Raw genomic sequence first — 19,325 nt, 5'->3', positions numbered from 1 at the left:
ACGTGTATGCATGTGCTACCCATCTATCTATCTATCTACCTATCTATCTATAGTTCTCAAACCTGGCTGAACACTGGAGTCACCTGAGGAATTTTTAAAACTCCAGATGCCTGGGTTTCACCTCCAGAGATTCCAATTTAACAGTTTGAGCATGAGGACTTTTTAAAAGCTCCAGTGATTACAATATGCCACCAGCATATTTTAGCATATTATTAGCATATTCACCTATTAAAACTTTGCCACTGGCGAAGTTTTAGAGCCACTTATACATTTCACTGGATCCTAACAACAACCACTCTTCAGAGTGTTGAGGCTAGGGGCGCCACTTTTAGATGACAAAACCAGTTTCAGAGGGACGAAGAGCCTTGTCCGACACTGCCCAGGTTAGGAAATGGCAATGCTGGGCTAGAAGCCCAGAGTTCATGAGGAATTGTGCGGGGCAGGAGAGGGGCAGGCAGGGCCTCACCTTGCAGCAGTAGTGCATGCAGCAGAGAGAGGGCAAGTCGTCGTCAGGCTCCAGGGGGCTGACACAGACAGGGCAGTGGTCAGGGCGTGCGGGGGCCTCCTGGGCCTGGGGTACACACAGCCCAGCTGCCAGCAGCAGTGGCTCAGGGTTATCACTGTAGCTCTGCAGCAGCTGTTCAGCACCCCAGTGGGAATGAGCCAAAAGGTGCTGAGCCACATCTGCCTCTAGGTTCAGCGTCTCTTGCACCTGCCGCACCGTCTGCTCCATCAACCCTTCTACCTCCTGGGGGCTCATGGTGCGGCCTGCAGGCAGCTGGAGAGACGCCAGGGCAGCCACAGCTTCTGGGCTTGAGGGAAGAGAGGATTCAGCAATCAGTATCCCTGCTCTGCTTATCTACTAAATGAACCCCACCATGGCCCTCAGCTCCCCACTTGCGCACGCCTGCTTGCGCCTGCCTAACCAACCTAAGGGTAGCCACCCAAACCAACTGTCAGAGCAGCTTTCCACAGAAGCGTTTGTAAGTGGCGAGTGGGGCTGGTTGTCACAATGATCTCTAACACCCCAGGAATCTGGTAGGCCGGCATGGGGAAGCAAACTGACCCACAGTGGATGGGATAATCCCACCGTAAGCCCCATCTAAAACAGCAGCAACACATCTGGGGAGAAACTGGAGTCTGTGGCCTTACCACTCAAAGTATGGTCAGTGGGTATTCCCATTAGTATCACAGGGAGCTCTACTGAATCAGGACCTGCATTTTAATAAGATCCCCAGGTGACATGTGTGCAAGTGAAAGTTTGAGAAAGATTTCTCTAGAGAACTCACTTTATACACAGTGCAGGAAAGCAGGCATAAAAGTTGTGCCATAACAACTTCTAGTGAGCTGAATGTGATATAACAAGCTTTAGGGGTGCCAGCTAATTAGGGGGATCCTATGACAAATTCCTCTGTAGAACAGGCTTCTTGAAGACTAGAGTTTGTACATTTCATTGAGCAGAGAGCATAATCAGCACTCAATACACAGTTGTATGATACTGCATTTTTGCTTAGAATGAGAGTTATCTATACAGAAGCTTATGTGTCTGGGCCCCTTGCCTATGGGCTGACTCTAGGAGAATGGGGACACCAGGGCCCCTGATTAGGAAGGCAAAGAAGGGGTGACGGTGCTGGCAGGGGGAATAAGGACTGGTAAAGTGGGAGAAATGACAGAGGCAGGGAAAATGGGGTACACAAAGACAGAAATGAAGTGCTTTTCCACAAAAGAGCCTGGCCTTGGCACTAAAACTCCCGTGTCACTGCAGTGCCGTCCGTCCCTGGGAGCCCAGCCCTCCCTGCTGGCTTGGAGCCCTAGCAGCAGGGAACGGGGCTGGGGACAGCTACCTAGGCTTGGAGGTCTTGGCGGTCTGGTTGCCGCAGAAGGGGACCTCTGCCTGACCCCGGCAAGGCCCCGTAGGCTCTGGGGTGGCATACATCAGGATCTGGGGCCGGTCATCACGCCGTTCCACATAGCCCTGGCCCAGGAGGTGCAGGATGCAAGAAAGGACGTCTGTACTGGTACAGGCCACGCCTCCTGCAACAGCACGGCCCAGGCTCCCCGGGGGGTTTGGACCCTTCTGCCAGGCCTCCAGCACCTAGATGGGTGGAGAGGAAACAGGCAGGCCACATTTACCCAGAGAGGCCGGCATGCCTGGGTTCAATGCTCTGCTCTTTCACTTACTAGCTATGTGACTATGGATAAGTTACTAACTCTCATGCCCCACTCTTTTTACCTGTCAAATGAAAATAAGAGTAAATAATAATAATAATAATAATAATAATAATAATAATACCACCACCACCATCACCACCCCCGTTAGACTGTTGTGCAGATTAAATGACCTAATCATGCAAACTCTTGGAAAAAGGCCTAGTATACAGTAGACACTCATGTCTTGCCTCTGCCTGCTGTCTAACAAACTGCCCTGTCAGGAATAGAAAACTCCGACAAAAATGTCACTCTACAAGGTCTCATACTGACAGAGTTTACCTTCCCTTGTGATGATCCCTGGATTCAAGCTCCAACCCTGAGCATGACTCCCTCCCTCCCCTAACTTCACGGTCCCCTGGGCCTACCAGACAAACCAGCTGATCAATGTGGAGGCCCTTTTCCCCGTGGACTTTGAGAATACGGACAATAAGACAGCTCAAGAGGTTCCTCTTCTGTTCCAGAGTTCGGCCCTCATCCTTCTCTACATTCAGGTATGTCTGGGGAGGTATCAGCCACAGGGCCTCCCCACAGCGCTGGGGCTCAGGTGCCCGAAGCCGCAGCACACCTGGAACTCATTCCGTCAGCACCCGAGGAGGGGAAGGGGGAGGTGAGTGGGGGCAACCCCATTCTCATTCCCTACCCCATGCCCACCATGAGAGACCCACCCTCCAGGAGCAGAGGCACAGGCCAGCCCCCAGTGACCTACCCCTGTGTGGAAAGTCCTGACCCTCATGCAGGGTCAAAGGGCCATTCTCAGAGGTGAGGGGCAGAAGTGCCTGGAGCAGTAGCTCTGGGGTGAGGTCAGAATTCTTCAGCAAGGTCTCTACAGACACCTCCTGGTGAGGAGAAACAGAGTCAGTCAGGAGCAGAGAATCGGCAGGGGAAGGATGGAAAGAAGGAACAGAGTTTAGGAGAACAGGAGGGACAGACAGGAAAAGAGAAGATAGAGACAGCCTAAGGAGCCGAGGCACCTCTGTCTGATTGAAATGCAACAGCAGCCACATCTGCATGGTGGACACGTGCAGGGTCTGGTCCCCAAACTTCAGCTCAGCCCGGCCCAGCCACGTCCACTGCAGTCGCCGATGTGGTCCCATGTCCAGGACTGGGTGATTCTGACCTGGGAAAGTGCCAAGGAGAAGAGTAGAGATAAAGAGCAGGGGAAATGAGGGGGTTAGAGGCTGAGGCAAGGGTGTACCATTAGTCAAGCTCTGTTCCTGCTAATTTCTGTGGGGAGGAGGGCCCCACAGAAGTGACTTGTCAAGCTTCCAGAGCTCAGCTTCCTCCATGTCTGCCCCCCCTGGCAAGCTACACATATCTGGGAGCCCACCCTGTGTCTCGGCCTATGCCAGCCTGGCTCCATGGAAGAAACACTGGAGAGAAGAGACCTGAGTTTTGCCCTCAAGGAGCTGACAGTTTCAAAGATCCACTAGGCTGTATCTCTTCCTCCTTCTGTGTCACAGCTCAGGCACGACGAGCCTGGATATTCGCTCATACTAGAAAGCAAGAATGCCATCAAAGGAAGAGAATATCGAAAGGAGCCAATTTGAGAGATACTCTCTGGCCAAAGATGGGACAATTGGAACATCAAAAAAATAACACCTGTGCTGGACTGAGACATGTGAAATATCTTAAAATCCATGAGTTCATAATGACATTAAAAAAAAAAAAAAAAGATTTCACCGTTTATCTTTGGAGGATGCTACAGAACAATATTTTGAAAACTGGTTAAAAATAAGGGGGGAGGAAGAGAGAGTCAAGCCTTTCCTGTATAAACGGTACTTCAGAATAACCAAAAAGTTACTGAGAGGAAGTTTCTCTTTATAGAGAAAACATTCCATTTCAGATATGAAAGAATGGTGAGACTAGAATGGTGCTAGTTTGTAACCCTTAGTGAAATGATAGAGCTAGGCAATGATAACGAATGACTGCCTAGTGGAAAGCTGACAGGAAACCATATAAAGCACAGATCACACTTGCAATGCTAAAATTCACTGCTCCATTTTCACATCACAGAGACAGGTAGATGTCACATGCCTCCTGGTGGGAGAACACAATACCACCTACAAAGAGTTCTTGCCCAAGAAATCAGACCCACATCGGAATAAACTTCTACATCTAAGTAACTGTTTTTAGGAAATGAAAGAAACAGAGGAACATGCTAGAGGACACCACGTGGATATGGTCAGCGGAAATCTGGCCTGTAGACAACTCTGTGTGGCAAATAATCCAGTTCCCTGCACAATTATAAGGGAGCAAAAAAGGAAAAGCAGGACCTATACATTAATGGAGACGGAAAACAGAATTCAATCAAATTAAGGTGTGGGCTTTCTTTGGATCCTCCATAAAGAAAAAACTAATTTTGAAAACTTGAGAAAACGGGAGGAATATGAACACTTCACCATTTGATATTAAGAATTGTTATTAATTTCACAAAGTTTGATCACTGTAGTGCCTTTGCTTTTAAAAAGACAATCCTTGGGGTGCCTGGGTGGCTCAGTAGGTTGGGCATCCGACTTCGGCTCAGGTCATGATCTCGCAGTTTGTGGGTTCGAGCCCCGCATTGGGCTCTATGCTGACAGCTCAGAGCCTGGAGCCTGCTTCGGATTCTATGTCTCCCTCTCTCTCTGCTCCTCCCCCACTCATGCTGTCTCTCTCTGTCCCTCAAAAATAAAATAAACCATTAAAAAAATTTTTTTAAATAAATAAATAAAAAGAGAATCCCTGCGGTGCCTGGGTGGCTCAGTTGATTGAGCATCTGACTCTTAATTTCAGCTCAGGTCATGATCTCACGGCTCGCAGGTTTGAGCCCTGTGTTGGGCCCTGTTGAGCCCTGGGCAGAGCCTGCTTGGGATCTTCTCTCTCCTTCTCTCTCTGCCCCTCTCCCACTTGTTCTCTCTCTCTCTCTCTCTCTGCTTCCCTCCCTCCCTCAAAATAAGTGAATAAACTTGAAAAAAAATTTAATGGTAACTTTAAAAAAAAAAGAGAGAGTGAATCATTATCTTTTAAATTTGAGAGCTGGGGAAAGTGGGTGGGAGTACAGAAGAAATGAGATTGGCCATGTATTGACCCACGTTGGTACACTGGAGTCTATCCTGCCTACTTTTGTGTATGTCTGAAATTTATAATAATAAATTTTTTTTTAATTAGGGTGAAGGTAAACTGATAGAGTTGTCCATCAATACTCCCTCAATGAAGAGACTTCTAAAGGATGTACTTTAGGAAGGAGATTGAACTCAGAAGGATCAAGATGCAAAAGGATTAGTGACAGAAACAACTAGTATGATAACAAATCTACACACCAACTGAATAAAACAATAATAATAATAAATTTTGGGAAGTAAAAAAAAGATAATCCTAAAATATCAAACAATAGTAATGAGTAAGATGGGAGTGAGAGCTGGAGTTAAGATTTTCTCTTGGTCCTCTTATTGTTCAGGTACAAGTAAAACATACAGGTTAAAAACATAAGGGTAATCAACTACAGAAATAGAATGTCCAAAATATGTAGACACAAAAAAGGAATTAAGAAAATACAAAAGGAGAGGGGAAAAAATGCACAAAAACCCAGGGTGGAAACATATCTGTAAAGGTGTTCAATTTACTATTCTCCTTTCAACTGTACATATGTTTTATATATTCTTTTTTATATATTAAATAACTAAAATTTCAAATTATAAGAAGAGTAAACTAAAATGTAAGAGGTTAGCAATAAAAGCCAAATATATCATTACTCATAATCATTATGAAGAGGCTAATAAAATTGACAACCCAAAAGGAGAGATTGTTAGGTTGAATACAAAACAAATTCTAGGTATTTGTAAGATACATGCCTAAAATAAGAGTATGGCAAGGTTAAAAGTAAATGATACTGGGGGAAATTCTGATGAGAGCAGAATATAGGCATGGTTTGTATCTCCCCAATAGACTGCTTATCAATGGTCACAAAGGAAAAATATTAACTATACAGTGGGAAATCAAACAACCTCTTGACCAGGTTGTCAAAATTCACATCAAAAAAGAGAAACATATGGAAACTATATGCTTCCAAATGAAATGTGGAGAAGAACTTAATATCATTTACTTAGGATTCTGGCTGGGAATGCATAACCTGAATCTAATTATGAGGAAATATACAAACTTAAAATGAAGAAAGCTTAGAAAAAAAACTTTACTTTTATTTTTTAAAAATTTATTTATTTATTGTGAGAGAGAGTGTCTGTGAGCAGGGGAGGGGCAGAGAGAAAGGGAGAGAGAGAATCCCAAGTAGGCTCTGTGCTATCAGCACAGAGCCCCATATGGGGCTCAATCTCACATACCATGAGATCAAGACCTGGGCCAAAATCAAGAGATGGACACTTAAACGACTGAGCTACCCAGATGCCCCTAGAAAATTTTAAATGACTATATTCTCCAAAGGCGTCAATGTCATAAAAGACAAAAAAAGGCTGAGGAACTGTTCCAAATTAAGGAGACTAGAGACATGACAACTGAACATAATAGATGATCCTAAATTGAATGTTGTCTTCAACTAAAAAAAGACATTATAGAGTCGATTGACAAAATTGGAATGTGGAAGGTAAAGTATTACAGCAATGTTAAATTTTTGAAACTGATAAATGAATGATTATTATATAAGAGAACACCATGATTCTTAGGAAATATATATTAAAGTACTTAGAGGCAAAAGGCCAGCATATATGCAATTTACTCACAGTGGTCTGGGGGAAAAAAGGATGTGTGTGTGTGTGTGTGTGTGTGTGTGTGCACGCGCGCACACATAAATACACATTTTATAAATGTATATATACACAAAGAGCAAATGATAAAAGCAAATAGGGCAAAATATTAAGAAAAGGTGAATATGGATAAAGAGTATATGAGTGTTCTTTGCATTATTTTCTGTAAATTTGAAGTTATTTCCAAGTAAAAAAATTTAAGTAAAAGGATAACTGAATTGTCCACCTAAAATGGTTAAAAATGGAGGGGGTGCCTGGCTGGCTTAGTCAGTGGAGCATATGACTCTTGATCTTGGGGTTGTGAGTTTGAGCCCCAAGTTGGGTGTAGGGATTACTTAAAATAAAATCTCAGGGTGCCTGGGTGGCTCAGTCAGTTAAGCATCTGACTTCAGCTCAGGTCATGATCTCACGGTTTGTGGGTTCAGGCCCCATGTCAGGATCTGTGCTGACAGCTCAGAGCCTGCAGCCTGCTTCTGATTCTGTGTCTCCCTTTCTCTCTGTCCCTCTCCTGCTAGCACTCTGTCTCTCTCTCTCAAAAATAAATTAAAAATATTAAAAAGTTAAAAAAAATCAGATCTTAAAAAATTAAAATGGCAATTTTATGTTATTCATATTTCACCACAGTAAAAGAAATCTAAAAAAGTTATCAATCCCTCTTTAAAAAGTAAAAGGATAGAAAGAGATATTCTGGAAAATCACTAACCAAAGAAAGCTGGTATTTAATAATACCAGATAAAAATAGACTTTGAGAGAAAAAGCTTTACTAGAAAGAAAGGAGATGATTTCATAATAATAAAGTTGAGGGGCACCTGGGTGGCTCAGTTGGTTAAGCATCCAACTCCTGATTTTGGCTCAGGTCATGATCTCATGGTTCATGGGATTGAGCCCCACATCGGGCTCCCTGACAGCAAGGAGCCTGCTAGGGATTCTCTCTCCCTCTATCTCTGCCCCTCCCCTGCTCTCTCTCTCTCTCTCTCAAAATTAACAAGTAAACTTTTAAAAAAGTTTAATTAACTATGAAGTTTCTAAACCTGCATAGTCCATTATGGTAGCCACATGTGGCTAAACTGGCTAACTAAACAAAGTTAAACATTCATTTCCTCAGTTGCACTAGTCACACTTCAATAGCCACAAATGGCCACCATACCAAACAGTGCAGAAAAGAACTTTTCCATCACTGCAGAAAGTTCTGGACAGTACTGTTGAATGATTTAAAACTTTTATCTAATAACATAGTCAAAAAATATATAAAGTGGGGTGCCTGGGTGTCTCAGTTGGTTAAGCATCTAATGCCTGACCTCAGTTCAGGCCTCAATCTCAGGGTCATTATTCATACCCCGTGTGGGGCTCCATGCTAAACATGAGGCCTACTTAAAAATATAGTTGATAGATAGATAGATAGATAGATAGATAGATAGATAGCAAAACTGACATGATGAGAAGTTTAAAAATTCACTATCATAATAGATCTTAATACACCTCTCTCAGTAATAGAACAGGCAGACAAAAATGAGTAAGGTTTGTAAGATTTGAACAATGTAATTAAGTCAATTTAATGGAATATGAATAAGCCTATAGCCAGCAGCTGAAGAATACATATTCTTCTTAATCACACATGGAACATTTACAAAATGTGACTATCTACTAGGCCATAAAGGAAGTGTCAACATATTGCAAAGATTCAGAATCACAGAAACCAGGTTCTTTAGCTACAATGGAATGAGGGTCAAAATCTAAAATAAAAAGACAACTAAGCAAAGAAAAACTGGTTTGGGAATTTTAAAATATGCTTTTAAAAAATTAATAGACCAAAGTAGAAATAACAATGGAAATTAGAAAATTCTTAGAACTTAAAAATACCAAATACTAACATACTACATAATAAAAACTTAGGCAACATCCCAAATGTCCATCAACAGCAGAAAGGGCAAATATATTCATACAATGGAAATGAATCAGTAACTCAAAGAAAAAAGTAGTGATAACTGACAACCTGAATAGCTCTCACAGATACTAAGCTGAAAGAAACTGGACACAGCAGAATACATACCCTATTATTCCATTTATATGATGTTCACATACAGGCAAAAATCTATGGTACTAGGAGGCAGAAGGTTTCTCTTGGAAGAAGATACTAACTAGAAAGGGACATACGTGAAGAAGTACTCTGGGGTGCAGGAAATGCTCTGGGGGTGGTTATGGGAGTGTATAAGTATATACAATTCATTAAGTCACAGCTAAGATTTCTATACTGTACTGAAAACTAAGTATACTACAATAAAAACAAATCTTAAAAAAATCCAAAAACCAAAAAAACTTACAGAATGCAGCTAAAGCAATATTGAGAGGGAAATGAATACCCTTAAATGTTTTTACTTGGAAAGAAGCCTGAAAAGACTAAAAGTTAAGTAGGCATGCAACTTGAAGTTAGAAAAACAGAACAAATTCATACAAAAGTGAGAGCAATAATGAGAGATACTAATAAAGATCTAACCCACCTTTTCACCCTTCCCTAGGAGACTGCTCTGCCTAGAGACCATTTTTGTTCATATCTACACATTTCTGTCCACAGGTCCTCTCCACTTCCTCTCCTGCCACCCCAAATCTCACCCCAATCTCCAATTGCCTGTCCCTATCTCCTCACTCTGGCTGTAGAAATTGGAGAAGCGGTCAAGGGCATCACAGAATTCAGTGGGAAGGCACTTTCTGGGATGGTACAGGTAGCAGAGTGGGGAGACCGGCCAGCAGCGTGGTGACAGGACCAGTATGGAAACTGTTGGACTTGAATCTTCGATAAATAGTTCTTTCTCAGCCTCCTCTTCCTCTGCTTCCTCCTGAGAGATAGAAGGATTTCAAGGGCTCTTGGGCTCCCTTCTTTGGTCTAGTCTTTTGCTCTCCTATTCTCCCTCTCATTTCCCTTGCTCTTACCTCTTCTTCGTCCAGGCCCTGTTCTTCCTCATTCTCCTGCTCCAAGAGCAGCTTGTCAAGCCGCTGGAGCTGGAAGAGATGGAACTGGTGCTGCAGCTCCTCGGACATGCTCAGGCTCCGCAGCATCTGCTGGGGGAGGCGGTTGGGGAAGCAGAGGCCGATCTGCTCCAGCACGGCCCCCTCCAGCCAGCTCGAGCCCAAGCTCAGGAGACGGTCTGCCATGTAGTGCCTGCAGTGTCACACACAGGCCGGGCCAAGCCTCAGTGTGGGCACTCCACCCTGCTTCCCCTCTTCCTCCCTGCTCCCTTTCCACCAGTGCCATGGCCATCTCTGTATCTTAGTCCCTCCTCCTCCATCTTCTCTCCAAGACTCAAATCTTCACCCTTTCTAGGCCCTAGGTCTCCCCTCCCCTACCTCTCAGACCTGCACTCACTGGTAGAAGTGCTCAAAAGTAGTAGCCAGCTCCAGGCCAGAAAGGACCATGATGGGCTCCAGGTGCCGCTGAAGCCTCCCCAGCATTTCCACTCCAGGGGCTCCACCAACCAGGCCGCCCTGGATCTGCTGGTCGATGTGCCTGGCAAACTGCTCACTTATCTGGGGGCAATGGAAAGGGCACAGGCCAACCATGAAGAGGGAGTGGAGCAGGAGAGTGGGCAGTGAGAGGAGGCGAAAGGCAGAGAAAGAAGCCAGCTCTCAGTGGTGACCAGGAGGCTGGTAGTACTCACGTGAGCAGCGGTGAGGAAGGACTGCTGTAGCAACGCGCCGGAGAAGCCACTGCGCAGAGCCAGCGTGAAGGCTGCCCGAGGCCCAAAGAGCTCCGAACCTGCTCTCTGCAAGTGCTCGTAGAGTTTGCAGTACCGAGGCACGAAGTCGGGGGCCCTCCAGGCTGCAGCCAGGAACCTGCTGACCTGAGAAGAGAGGAGAAATAGCATAAAAGGTGTGGTCCCACATGCAATAGCCTAGCAGCCCTGCCCCGCCTCCCACTGCACTTCCTTCCACTCACCTGCTCTTGCACCACGCTCAGCCAGCACTGGGTTATGTTCCTCAGGCTGCTGCTTGGAAGAACTGGTGAAGGCCCGGGGCTCCGATCCCGGCCCTTACTGTTCTTGCTGACTGTGGAGACAGAGGGCAAAGGAAGGGGTTTCATCTCAGCCCCTGAGTGAATCTAGGGGATCTGGGGTACTGACCCCTGGAAAGGTGCGCACAGAGCAGTCAGGAAAAGTAAGATCCAAGAGGGGAAGGAGCCAGGTATCACCACTGGCCAGATTCTCAGCTCAACAGGCCATGGCTGGGACTTACTAGGCCGAGTGGATGGTTCAGGAGAAGGCCCAGGCGGAGGCTCTACATGCACCAGCAAGTGACAAAGGCGACGAACTCGAGAGGCAAAGGATGCCGCTCGACTCAGGGGGTTCTGAGAGCTCTCCCTTTGCTCTAAGTACTGATCCAGCAGCCATCCCAGGGAACTCACACCTTCCGCATCTAAAAGAAGACAGACCAGAAACAGCTGATGGGAAATAGGGGAACAGATAGCCCAGGAAGAGGAGAGAAAAGGCCCAATTATACAAAAAGCCTTGGTTGGGGCGGGCAGCCAGGTCAAGCCCTCCCATCACCAAGGCTTACTTCATTGGGAGTCTAGGGGTACGCTAACAGGTTGGGGGTGGGGTAGAGAAGATTCAAATACCCAGTAGTCCCTGGGGCAGGAAGGAGAGGAGCACTGAGGTGACAGGCCTTCGGGGATAAAGACAGGGACCAAGATAACCAAGAGCATTAACTCAGGTGATCCCTGGGAACAATTATGAGGAACTGGTTAGTGGGGCCAGGGGTCGCGATGGTTACCGGGGGAGGTGATGTTCTGCACCAGGGGGCTGACCAGGGCCTCCCAGCAGGTCTTGCCCAGCGCTTGGGCAGCCTCATCATCAGGGAGGAAGCGATCAGCAAAATTCTGCTCGTGGCGCAAAACCCTATTCAGTCTGGGAATAAGAGGTGTGTGGTCAAGGATTTAAGGCACAGGTTTTTGTGAGGCCTCCACTCAAGCACAGTCAGCTCCCAATCCCACCATGCTCAGTCCCCTAACCAGCTCGCAGCCATCAGCATGCACTTCTCACCTGTGTTCACCCTCCCCTCTTGTCCCGGCCGCTGCTTTACCTTTCAGACTTCTGCAGAAGTCTCCCACCACCTACTTCTTAGCAGTGTCCTCCTGATCCATTAACCTCTCCCTGCTCCCTTCAACCCCAGCCATTGTCTGCCCCACCCACCTGGGACAGAGCTGGAGGAGGCGCCTGCGGTCCTCTGCTATGTCCCGGCTCCAGGCTTGTGCCCGAATGGTGTAGAAGAGACAGGTACGGCGACACAGCTGCTCCCGGAATAGTGGCCAGAAAGTGGGCTTCGGGCCCAGGACCTCCACACCTCGAACCCGGGTGTCGATGCCACCCTGTAACATGCACACACTTGTCAGTCACCTAAGCCACCCAGCTACCAAGCACTACCAAGAAAAAGCCAGGCCTCACACCCTGAATTCCCTTGGAGGCACTTGAGATATTCTCACATCTCTGGAACTCAACAGGCTTCTGGGCCATCCCGGAGCAGGTATGTGGCCTGAGCCTGGCCCCCCAAGTGCTGGGGAATGCAGTCACTATGGAGACCCTGTACTACCCCGTGATTCCCAGCCCAGCCTCTTCCCTCACTCTACCTGCTGGCAGCGCTTTATGCGGATCTGGATGATGGGCCAGAAGCGGTTCAGGTTCTCCAGGAGGATCACCCTGCTGGCAGAGGGCATCACATTCACCTGATGGGGCAGGGGAGGAGAGAGAACTGTCACCTCTGGAAGTGGGGTTGGACGGACTATTGATAGCAGCCACAAGTCTTGTGATGGTGTGTGCCCTTTACTTCTGCACCGAGCCCACAAACCCGCACGAATCTGCTTCCCGAACTCTGCTCTCACTGCTTATGATTGCAGGCAATGCCTGCCTGGGGGAAGGAATATGGAGTAAGGTCAAGGTGGGGGAGGGCACCAGGGTCCTCACCGTGTTGAGCTCAGTGCTGATGCAGCTGGCACTGTCACCCCCAAACACAACCACTCTGGCTGGCATGTAACTTGAGTCCTCACTGGCCACGAGCAAAGTCAGCTGCCTGAGACAAGAGAAAACAATCAGTTAGAACAGGGACCCTGGTCTTTGTTCAAAGTGACTTCAACCTACCACTTCTTCCTCAGACTCCTTGCCTCTCTGCTGCCTCCTTAAGTGTCAGTGTTCCCGGATCCCCTGCTCTCCTATCTTTCCCCAAAATGAATTTTTTCTTCAAAATGACTTTATTTAAAAACCATAGTTTCAAGCAAAAAACGAATACTCTACTCCAAATCCACATGTCTACACTAGATGGCTCCTCTTAGCTTTCATACCATGTACCCAACAGACATTTCCATGTCACAATGCATAGGTACCTCTAAGTCAACATGCCTAAATGGAACCATGATCCATCCACAGAAGCCTGCTCCTCTTCCATCATCCTTCTTGGGAAAGAAAACTGCCATCTACCAGAGCACTCTGTCACTATGACTTCTCCCACTCATGGCTTCCCTCATGTCAATGGCATGTCCTATAGACTCTGCCCCTTGAGATCTCCCAGTCTGCCACCCCTCACTATTCCCACTCCCTGTGCCTAACTGAAGACATTCATTTCTCAACTAGATCACTGCATAAACCTTCCAAATCTTTCTCCGGCCTCCAACCCAAACTGCCATGATTGCCAGAGTGACTTTTCTAAATTAAAAAAAAAAAAAATCTTGTTTTGTCTCTTCTCTCCTTAAAATCCTTCAATGGCTCCCCAAGTTCCAGAATAAAGCTCAAACTTCTTAGCTCACAAAACTCTCTGTGGTCTGGCTCTGCCTAGTTTTATGGCGGTCTTCTGCCATTTCACGACAAACACCCTTCATTCCAGACAAACACAGTTACTTAAGTTTCCCCCAAATACATCATTACATTTCTTACTAACATTTTGCACATATGCTGTCCCTCTGCCTGGACTTCCCACTTCCTTCTATTTACACAGCTAATTTCTACTTTGGAGCTCTGCTCACTTAGCCCCACCTTCTAGAAGGCTTCTCCCACCTCTTACTTGGCCTCAGGGTCCAGGGCACATGGTGGTTTTTCTTTCTCTTATTGATTCTCCAGCCTAGTTCCCCAAGAAGACTGCAAGTTCCCTGAAGACGGGTACCATATCTTATTGTCCTTATAGCCCCAGACCCTGGCCCAGTGCCTGGCACAGAGTATACATTAAACAAGCACCCATGGGAAGAGTGAATAAGGCAGTTGTCAATCTCCCTCAACACCATGCACAGGATAGTGACATCTATACCTGTGGGCGGAGCACATCACCAGGCTCAGGGAGTGAGGATGTCTATACTGCACAAGGAATGCAGATCAATGTGTCTATCTGTTTACTGCACAAAATGGGTTGGAGTGTGTCTCACACATAGGGGTTACAGACAGGGTTGCGTGTATGTGGGTGCTTTGGAGAATATATGCTGGGGTGTATCAGAATATTCCCACACACGTGTGTGTGCACCTATGGTGCACATGGGCATGTTCACACCTAATAAGAACACCACGGTGCATGTGCAAGGTGATGTAGTGGGAGCCGGTGCTGCCATTGGACTCCCAGTAGGTCTTGGGGTTTCGATCCGTCAGCTTGCTGGCCCGGTGAGGGTTGGAAGACACCTCCACCTTCTCCCAGCACTTGTCCTCCTTCACTTCCACACTGGAGCCTGGGGGCAAGTGGGAAGTTAGTTGAGAGAGAAAAAAGTAAAAAGACAGAGAGAAGAAATACTGGGGTGGGAGCCAGGAGAAAGCAGATTGGGACACAGACCCTGGCAGAGATGCCTGAGGAACACGTCAAAGAAGGGGATGTTGATGGGTCGGTGGGTTCGTCTGTGGTCTTCGATCTGGCCCAGCACCATCTACAGCCAGAACATCAGAGAGAAGGGGCGCGGCGAGGAAGGAAGAACATGAAGAACACACAGAAACAGGTATGGAGAACAAGTCAAGGAGCAACAAAACACTCAACCTCTCCCTTCACAAATTTTGGCAGAACGGGACCATGTGGGGTAAAGAAAGGCTGGGAAACAAGTGCCCCAGATTTGCTACCACTTGTGCCAAGTAGGGTTACCAAACAGGGACACACACCGAATCCCCTTCCCCTGCTTCTCACTTATGTTCTCCCTAAGCTCTGGACCCACAAGCCTCCTCACCTGAATGCAGCCAGCCAGGATGCTGGAGGTGAGGTTACTATAGAGCTGGGCGTGTTTTTCACACTCAGTCACCAGGTCCCGAAGCTCACAGGCCAGCAGCAGCTGAGCCGAGTGCTTGTCCAGGACTTTGGAGAGGGCCTCTTTGGCTCCCAGGCAGCAGAGAACCACTGCATAGTCCTTGTGCATTGAGGCCAGGCGATGCAGAAAGCAGAGCAGCTCCTGAACAATCTGAGCCCGGAGCCACAAGATTAATGTATGGGACGCAAAGGGCAGGCCACATAAAGGATGAGGGGTGGGTTCAAAAAGGGAATGTGGTGGCTGAGACTTTGGAGAAGTTTGAAAGTCCAGGGAAAGGAGAGTACCAAAGAAGGCTGGGACAGAACAGTGGGGGTGCTGGGACTCCAGAGGTGCCAGAAGCAGGGTCTGGGCACAGCTTCCAATGCTTCTTGCTCTCAAGAGCCCACCTTGGTGCCTGAGCCTTGGTCCACAATCCACAAACCGGGGAGGGTGGAGAGCGAGGAATGTTTGGATTGGTGAATGTGGGCTTCTCCTAAACCCAGAATCTAAAATCCAGCTGCAGGCAAAAGATTATTCTTCAAATGCCCCAGTTCTGAGCATTCTTAGAGGAAATTCCTTCCTCTCCACCCCTCTCAGTGTTCAGACTCATCCAGAAAGGCTGTGCTTTGCCTTCCATTGCCTCACAAAGGTAGCCAACGCCCCAGAGGCTGCCTCTCCCTCCCCTGCCTTTATCGGGGCCCTGGTACCTCAGAGTCACTGCTAGGGCCATTCAGACAGTTGAGGCAGGGCTCCAAGACCTCATGCCAGGGGAGGACCATCGCCTCAGGGTGATCCAGTAGCCGAGTCATGACCCTAGTGACGGGATGAAACAAGCAAAGTCCCTGCAGTCCGCAGCTCCCCTTACCTCCGATGCAGGGGTGCCCCAACAGGGCCCTCACCTCAATGCAGTCAGCAGCAGAGTTTTGTTGGGTCCCGGGGCATCCAGAGTCCGCAGCAACAGGAGGAAGGGCTGAGTCTCCTGCTGGAGGCGCTTTAGGAGGGGTCTCACAGCGCCCCCTGGGCCGCCCTCCCGGCACAGCACCCGCTCTAAGCCCAGTAGGAGTTCCGCAGACGGGCCCCCTGCTAGGGACCGGATCAGATGCTTAGGGGACCCATCCTGGCCCTCGGTGCCAGGGGTTTCCAGTGCTGCTGCCAGACGCATGGGAGGAAAAACATGAGTATGAAGAGGAGTCATGCAAGTTGGTCAAACCACGAACTGGACAAGTCCAGAAAACCACCCCCAAATTTTCCTCCTATTTGGAGGATTGTCTGTAGTTTGTACCAAACGGTGGGGATTTTCTTCTCTGGCCCCAGTATATAGCTAGCTGCATCTGGAAAAAAGTTTAGTTCGGCAAACACTAAACACTAGTCATGTTAAACGCATAACTTTTTAATCTCATATAGTCATACAATTACGTTTCATCATTAAATGGGAGCTTTGTGGTTACATAAGCCAATAAATATTAGCTATTATAATTACATCCCTCTACTACCTAGCACGGTGGCTTTAAAGATTTTTTAAAAATTTTTTTGAAGTTTTTACTTATTTTAAAAGAAAGAGAGAGAGAGAGAGAGAGAGAGAGAGAGAGCATGCACACGTGCACAACAGGGGAGGGGCAGAGAGAAAAGGAGAGAATCCCAAGCAGGCTCTGCACTGTCAGGACAGAGCCCCATATGGGGCTTGAACTCACAAACCATGAGATAATGACCTGAGCCGAAATCAAGAGTCAGACACTTAACCGACTGAGCCACCCAGGTGCCCCTAAAGATTTTATTTTTTATTTTTTTACCGTTTATTCTTTTTTGGGAGACAGAGAGGGACAGAGCGCAAGTGGGGGAGGAGCAAAGAGAGAGGGAGACACAGAATCTGAAGCAGGCTCCAGGCTCTGAGCTGTCAGCACAGAGCCTGATGTGGAGCTTGAACCCGCAAACCGCAACATCATGACCTGAGCCAAAGTTGGACATCTAATCGACTCAGCCACCCAGGTGCCCCAAGATTTTATTTTTAAGTAATCTCTACACCCAACATGGAGCTGGAACTTACAACCCAGAGATCAAGAGTCACATGCTCTACTGGCTGAGCCAGTCAGGCACCCTGCATGGTGGCTTCACTCTAGGTAACGCTAGTCTAGAGTATCCTTCTCCTCTTGGTCAGGAAGTTTTACTTAAGATCTAACTTGAGTGCCAAAACCCTTACTCGTTTCCTGAAGGTTTGTCATGTCTTTCCAGTAAGGTACTAGTACATAAGCCTTCACCCTTCTGGCCACAGGCCAGCACTGCCTGATTCCTCGGCAGAACCACCCCCTCCACAATGGTACCTGTGTGCTCAGGACAGCCTGGCGGCTCTGAGTAGCGATTGAGAAGCATCATGAGGATGGTACGTGTGGTGGGCATGGGTTCTGTCTCCGGTGCTATCCCAGAGTGCCTGAACAAGGTGTCTCTCAGCTCCCGGGTTATAATCTGGTCCCCCAGAGTGTGGTGGTTGCACAGAAGCAGGTTGAGCAGGAGCAGACCGTTTCTCACTGCGGAGGAACACCTGGGAGGAGGGAGGTAATCCCGGGAAGAAATTGAAACAGAGTGAATGCAACGGAAGCAGGAAGCAAGCACAGAGGGGAAGAGGCCTGCAGCTGGGGGAAGAGAGGGCTCCAGGACTCCTGTGAGGCCAGGACATCTGGCTCCCTGATCTCAAGCCACTCCTCCCAACCCCAGGAAGGAAGGCCAGGGTGCCCTTGCTCTCTCTGGGGATCTCCCTACCCCCAACCACTTGGCCTCTCTACCAGTAACAGTCAGAGAGGGCCACCAATGTTTCATCCAGAGGTAACAACATGAAGGGAATTTCTGTGAAGCACATGAAATATAGACAGAGCAGCAGCGGGGGTTGGGGCTTAGCAGGAATTTGGAGGGTGATGCCCTGACCCCTCTGTGTTCAGCATCAGGATCACGGCTGCGGGGACAGCAAGAAGCAGGCTCTCAGAGCCTGGGCGGGTGGCTGAGTCAATGCTGGCGAAGATCTCTCTGGTCATCTGGGCATCAAACAAAGGATGGATAGAATCTCGGCCAGTGATAAAAGTGGGGATCTCCGAGGAGCTGGCAATGGCCAGCATCTTCAGTGCCTGCAAGGGGGATGTGGAAGCAGAATTAGTTATGGGTAGAGCCGCCATGCAGAGAAAGAGGAGAGCCAGGCCCTCATTCTCTGACCCCAAACTTTGGGGCAGCTGAGCTGTTGGCAAATAGGTCGAGTAGGAGATGGAAATGGAAGAGGTGGTGATGGGACACCAATGATAAAAACAAAAAGAAAGACAAGAGAAGAAAGCAAAGAAAATACTGAGGCTCCGTGATAAAATCAGCCAGCAACTTCTCTCTGCCAGCGCCAAGGCAAACTGAGTGGGATGGCTGCCCCCTCCCGTAGCTACCTCTCAAGATGGGGCCCTTTCATAGCATCTAGTTGTATTCAAAGGCTTTACTTTGACATTGTCTTCCATGTCACTGGACCACCCCTCCCTTTGTAGAACCTCCCTTCTCTTGAGTGCCAGGATCTCATATACTCTTGGTTGTCCTGCCTCCCTGGAATTCCTCTGCCAAATCCTTGAATGTGGAAGTTCCTGCCCCCTTCTCACTCTGTACTCCCTCCCTAGACAACTTCATCTGCTCCCATCGCTTCAATCACCACCACTAGGCCGACACTCTCAAACCTATGTCCCTTGACCTCCAAAGCCAGTAGCCAGCCCTCCTCGACAAGACTACTTGGGTTGTCTCACAGGAAGAGCGGTTGGAATTCTAGGAAAAAATACTTGGAATGCATGAACGTGTCTGCTGGTACTACAAAGAAAATGAAATTAAGATGAAAGCTATACCTCTCTTCCCTCTAGGGAGGGAGAAGATTAGAACTAATTCTCAGGACACTCTCCCTTATAAGGCCTGAATCCTCCACGCTACCATTACGCTATGTCACAACGAGGCTTTCTCCCTTTGGTTACCCCAATCTCCCCAGTTAGCTGAATTCTATAAACCTGAAGCTATAAATAAGATGATGCCATTTTGCTACAGGGCAAGAGTTTGAATTTAGGGGCAAATGCTTTATTTTGGTCATGCAATCTGAAAGGGTTGGGGAATTCTCTGAGCAAACACGGCCTAGATGATGAATGCTT

The 19,325-nt window shown here is 47.7% G+C and overlaps 1 protein-coding gene across 16 annotated transcripts in view; it reads right to left on the bottom strand.

The window, feature by feature from the left end:
• Positions 1–19,325, bottom strand: part of CUL9 (cullin 9) — a 36,760-nt gene that overhangs the window by 7,396 nt on the left and 10,039 nt on the right. For 12 of the 16 annotated variants that reach the window (XR_006717223.1, XR_006717224.1, XR_006717222.1 and 9 more), the window contains exons 10-31: positions 18,094–18,290; positions 17,496–17,713; positions 16,077–16,326; positions 15,885–15,990; positions 15,121–15,348; positions 14,739–14,829; positions 14,466–14,637; positions 12,899–13,004; positions 12,565–12,660; positions 12,131–12,306; positions 11,712–11,845; positions 11,175–11,354; positions 10,879–10,988; positions 10,601–10,783; positions 10,309–10,469; positions 9,876–10,104; positions 9,592–9,781; positions 3,183–3,328; positions 2,918–3,047; positions 2,577–2,776; positions 1,845–2,095; positions 467–812 (exon numbers count right to left, since the gene is read on the bottom strand). Coding sequence is in view for 13 of the 16 variants with exons in the window: in XM_045498298.1 (XP_045354254.1) it covers positions 467–812; positions 1,845–2,095; positions 2,577–2,776; positions 2,918–3,047; positions 3,183–3,328; positions 9,592–9,781; positions 9,876–10,104; positions 10,309–10,469; positions 10,601–10,783; positions 10,879–10,988; positions 11,175–11,354; positions 11,712–11,845; positions 12,131–12,306; positions 12,565–12,660; positions 12,899–13,004; positions 14,466–14,637; positions 14,739–14,829; positions 15,121–15,348; positions 15,885–15,990; positions 16,077–16,326; positions 17,496–17,713; positions 18,094–18,290 (3,900 nt within the window). In the remaining 3 variants the exon portion in view is untranslated. The remainder of the gene's footprint in view (positions 1–466; positions 813–1,844; positions 2,096–2,576; positions 2,777–2,917; positions 3,048–3,182; positions 3,329–9,591; positions 9,782–9,875; positions 10,105–10,308; positions 10,470–10,600; positions 10,784–10,878; positions 10,989–11,174; positions 11,355–11,711; positions 11,846–12,130; positions 12,307–12,564; positions 12,661–12,898; positions 13,005–14,465; positions 14,638–14,738; positions 14,830–15,120; positions 15,349–15,884; positions 15,991–16,076; positions 16,327–17,495; positions 17,714–18,093; positions 18,291–19,325) is intronic. The other 4 variants (XM_045498299.1, XM_045498290.1, XM_045498294.1 and 1 more) reach the window with 1 other exon arrangement.

This window comes from Leopardus geoffroyi, chromosome B2, assembly GCF_018350155.1.
Source record: "Leopardus geoffroyi isolate Oge1 chromosome B2, O.geoffroyi_Oge1_pat1.0, whole genome shotgun sequence".
Classification (NCBI taxonomy): Eukaryota; Metazoa; Chordata; class Mammalia; order Carnivora; family Felidae; genus Leopardus; species Leopardus geoffroyi.
The sequence above is the reverse complement of the archived record's forward strand: the minus strand, read 5'-3'. Positions and strand labels throughout refer to the sequence as shown.